The 4116-nt window shown below is 38.7% G+C and overlaps 1 protein-coding gene across 1 annotated transcript; it reads right to left on the bottom strand.

Moving 5' to 3' along the window:
* Positions 1–953: 953 nt before the first annotated feature.
* Positions 954–2610, bottom strand: LOC104944353 (NADPH oxidase organizer 1-like; the record flags this gene model as incomplete). The annotated part of the gene is made up of 6 exons (XM_010769876.1): positions 2425–2610; positions 2234–2314; positions 2070–2142; positions 1494–1674; positions 1201–1403; positions 954–1090 (listed from the first exon to the last, which is right to left on the bottom strand). Coding segments are annotated over exons 1-6 (750 nt in total), but the record flags the coding sequence as incomplete, so codon positions are not given.
* Positions 2611–4116: the final 1506 nt, after the last annotated feature.

The following is a 4116-nucleotide window of genomic DNA, read 5'->3' as shown; positions in this document are numbered from 1 at the left end:
CACTCCCCAGTGGTGATTCTGTATTAAAACTTCGCATCATATTATAAAATATGTGCACCTGGCATGAATGTATTGGCACAGCAATGTCAGGCTTGGATGGAATTTTAAGACGCACTGTAGATACACTTACATTTAATGAATGGTAAGGCGAGGCGCTTTACAAAAATGAAAGACATTCAGACAAAGGCATTTAAAAACAGTCGTTAAAAAGAAAAGATAAAAGAAACATTTTTACATAAAAAATTTACATGAAAAAAAATACATGAATAAAAAGTTACAGTACAGTTTAAGATATGAATAGTTCACACAGAAGCTCCATTTTACTGATGCCTTTCTTTATGGTTTCTCCGAACATGAGCTGTGTACGCTTGTATGGCACATACGTCCCGAGCAGCATACACAGAGAAAACCAGCCAGGACAAAGTCCCCAGACACTGATTCCCTGGGGTTACTAGCCCCAAATGTTCATTAACCAAAACGAAACACAACCGCTCAGTTTCACTTAAAAGCAGCGGCAAAAAGATAAAAGCATGGACAAGTTTTTCCAAATCCTGCTGTGACATTAGTCTTTTAATCCTAGATATGTTCTTTAGGTGATAGTAGGCTGATTTGGTAACTGTTTTCATGTGACTGTAAGATACATACATGTAAAATAGCTTAAGTTACCCGAATTGTTAAACTTTTTAATGCTCAAATAGTGATTAAACTGTCAAATTGGATTTAGAAATCATTAAACAAGAATAATGTACACTTTTTGTTCTTAGAATATGATTTCATGAAGTTTATTTTAAGCATTTTAGTGTTCGAATTTTATTTCAATTTGCATTTAGGTGCATTGTTGAGTACAACTATAACATGTACTGTATGTACATTTCAATGTTTTTCCATAAAGAATAAAGGAGTTATGTGTACTTGTTCAATGAGGTCATTTCTTGCTACATGCATTCCTGTACATTATAATTTGACTGAAAATAACACACACCTGCATGCTGGAATACAGAGTCTTCCTCATCCTCTCCGTCCATTAACTGCAGGTAGGGAGCAGGAAACCAAGCCAAACCCTTTGAGTCGTTCTCAACCAGCCACCAACCTGGAGAGGAAATAAAACAACCTTTAAGCATAACAGAAATACAGAAAGAGTAGCTCAAGTTTTTTTTGCTGATTTCCAGTAGCCATCTACATGAAAGCTGAGGCACTGACCTGCAGGATCTTTGATCAGCACGTCCAGCTTCTCGTCCATAGCGACCTTAAACGGACGATTCTTGGTATCTTTTGTCTCGTAGGCGGCCACGCAGGAGTAAGTCTGGGTGACAAACGGGTGAGTGACGCTGCCTTTAGGCTGGTGAGAAACTTCTCCTCCTCCTCCACCATCAGGCAGATCATCAGACATCAGGATCATGATGCTGTGTGAGAGAGAAAGCAATCATTTAATAATCAAGAACTCATTTAAACTCTCTTGTAATTTGATCTGAAACTCTGGTGTGAGAACTGACCTGTTCTTGGTGAAGTCTGACTGCAGGTCGTGATCTTTGGGTGTGAAGAACTGAGTCACCTCTGGGGTCCGTGTCACACTTTGATCGCACTTCAGAACTTTCTCGCAGTAGCTCTCCAGGAACTTCATGCGTTGGATGGAGCGCTTGGATCCTGTCTTCTGGCTGCTCTTCCTGGCCTGTCCTGCAGAGAGGAGAGGAACATTTTTCAAGATTATTACCAGACTGTAAAGAGAGCAGCGTCTAGTCCAAAATGTAAATGTGTTCATGAAGGAAACAGTCATAGGGAAGGAAAATGCCCTAAGATTATTACCAGACTGGCTGAGAAATAAGGTGAATTTCTATATTTATACAGCATTTTTCTTGGAAAGTACAAAATGTAATATCCAACTAATTGCTTCAAACTAAGCTAAAACTGAAAAACAGAAGGCATTAGACAATACATCAGGTAAATGTTTGCAGTGTTCTTAAACTCTTGTAGTTGGCTTTTCCTCTAATTATCGGCTGCAAATGCACCATTTTTGTGTAAGGAGACAATTAAAATAGACCTTTTCTAACATACATTTGAGCTATTCTTACCTCTAAATTTGGGGATCACTCTGTTATTTTTCTTGAAAATGTTAATGCTAGGGAATCTCTTCTTCAGCTGCCTCTGTTGGAAAGAAAAAAAAACGTTTATTATTTCTACAAAATAAACACCAATCTAAGAACATGTGTGATTTATTTAGTTTTTGGGGACTTACATGGAATTTCCTGAACTCCTGGAAGGACCTGTAAATTATCACTTCAGCGTTGTCCGACCACAACACAGAAATCATGAACATCTGTGGAGAAATACAAATAATGAAGGATGAGGGATGACATTTTTTACACAAATACAGATAAATCGCACAGTTAAATCTTCAGTTAAATCATGCCTGTTGTGTTAACTCACCTTGAGTTTAGGAGTGTCCCTGTGCACGGCTCCAATAATGCGAGCACTGATTACAAAGCGTTGATCCCCAGCCATTGTGTGAAGTGTGTGTCTCAGCTCTGTGGATGAATAGCAGCTTTAAGGTCTGCAGGTGAGCTGTTGCTTCTACTGGATCACAGAGTCAGCAGCAGTACATATACCCAAATAGTGGAGGGGGAGTCAGAGGAAGACACACATGAGGCACGGAGAAAAAAGGATGGAAACAAAGACAGAGGCGGGGTCAGGTAGGAGTGCCACTTCTCCATCGATGACCAATAATGAAATCACACAAGACAATCACCTACTGTAAAAACAAGAAAAACCGCTTGCTCGTTTCCTTCGAGAAAAACTCCCAGGTGGTGAAATTGATAGCTCATGTGTAGATTAACATACGAGAATTTAAACAAAGGACTCACTTTGACTGGATTTCAATGAATGATTGATAATGTTGCCAAGACATACGTTTATATTGTGGTGGTGAATGTGTTAATACTGTAATTGTGTATAGACTATGAATACATAATGAAGTGTTCTGCCTCATAGTCAAAATGTATGATCAAGTTAGCCTTCTTCTTTGTTAAATTATAGGCTACATTGTTCTGCGCCTGGAAGGTGTGTTCACTTGGTTCAAAGGGATGTTCGTTAACATAAGTCATCATGTCGCACGCGCCACAGGAATCTATTGACTGATTGGCTGCTTGCTGCAAACATTCTGCAATTCTGGACCCACTTTGCTACCCCCGCGTGAGACTGCGGTCAAGCCAGCTGTCTTTCACTTTTGCGTGGTCAAACCAGCCGCCCCTGTATTTTGAGTGCGCGATTAGTTAAAGGTTTACGGTAATGCAATAAAACAACTCTGGGAAACTGGATTTCAAAGTAAAGGATGGCATGTGGTTCATTTCTATTATTTGCGATTGAGGAACAGGGTAATTTATGAGAATAATTGTAGGACTTATTGCTTCATAAACTTGTTGCACAAATACTATGAACTACTTTTACTGTGTACTTTTTGAGAATGGCAAAATTCCCTCCAGAGAACAAGAAGGAGCATTTTTGTCTAACTTTGACGTGGGATAAAAAATATTTCTTCCATAAGTAGTTTATGAAACTGCCATGTTTGTACTTAGTACTTCTAGGACTACTTGCAAACATAATATGAACTACTTTTACTATCAGCTGATGCACAAGGAAACAAATTGATCTCTATATTATCTCTTGACACTAATATTTTGACCCCTATTTTACTAACCAGAAGGAGCCATTTTAACTGCTTTACTTGCCCAGATGTACTCTTCATGATAGTATCTCTGTAATCATATTTTGTTTATGTTAAAGGACTCTATTTTGAAATACCAAATGGATCAAAACCCACATGATTGTGTGATAGTATGAACAGAAATTTGACATTGACGTCCAACACAAATAGATTCCTTTCATGAGCAAAAATCATACATTTTTAGGTTGGCTTGTTTTTTATCAGCATCCAAACTTCGCATAAATATAAACCTACAAAAAACTTTAAGTCTGTGGATAGGCTCAAATAGGTAGATGAGTCTGAGCTGTAGACAGAAAACCAAGCGAATGTTTTACTTGCATAACTCACTGTCGTTAGCTGTCACAATAGGCTAGCCCACATGTGTCAAACTCAAGGCCTGGGGGCCAAATCAGGCCCTT

Source organism: Notothenia coriiceps, unplaced genomic scaffold (assembly GCF_000735185.1).
Source record: "Notothenia coriiceps isolate Sejong01 unplaced genomic scaffold, NC01 NC01_scaffold00007963, whole genome shotgun sequence".
In the NCBI taxonomy this organism is placed as follows: Eukaryota; Metazoa; Chordata; class Actinopteri; order Perciformes; family Nototheniidae; genus Notothenia; species Notothenia coriiceps.
This window is presented reverse-complemented; position numbering and strand designations above follow the sequence as displayed.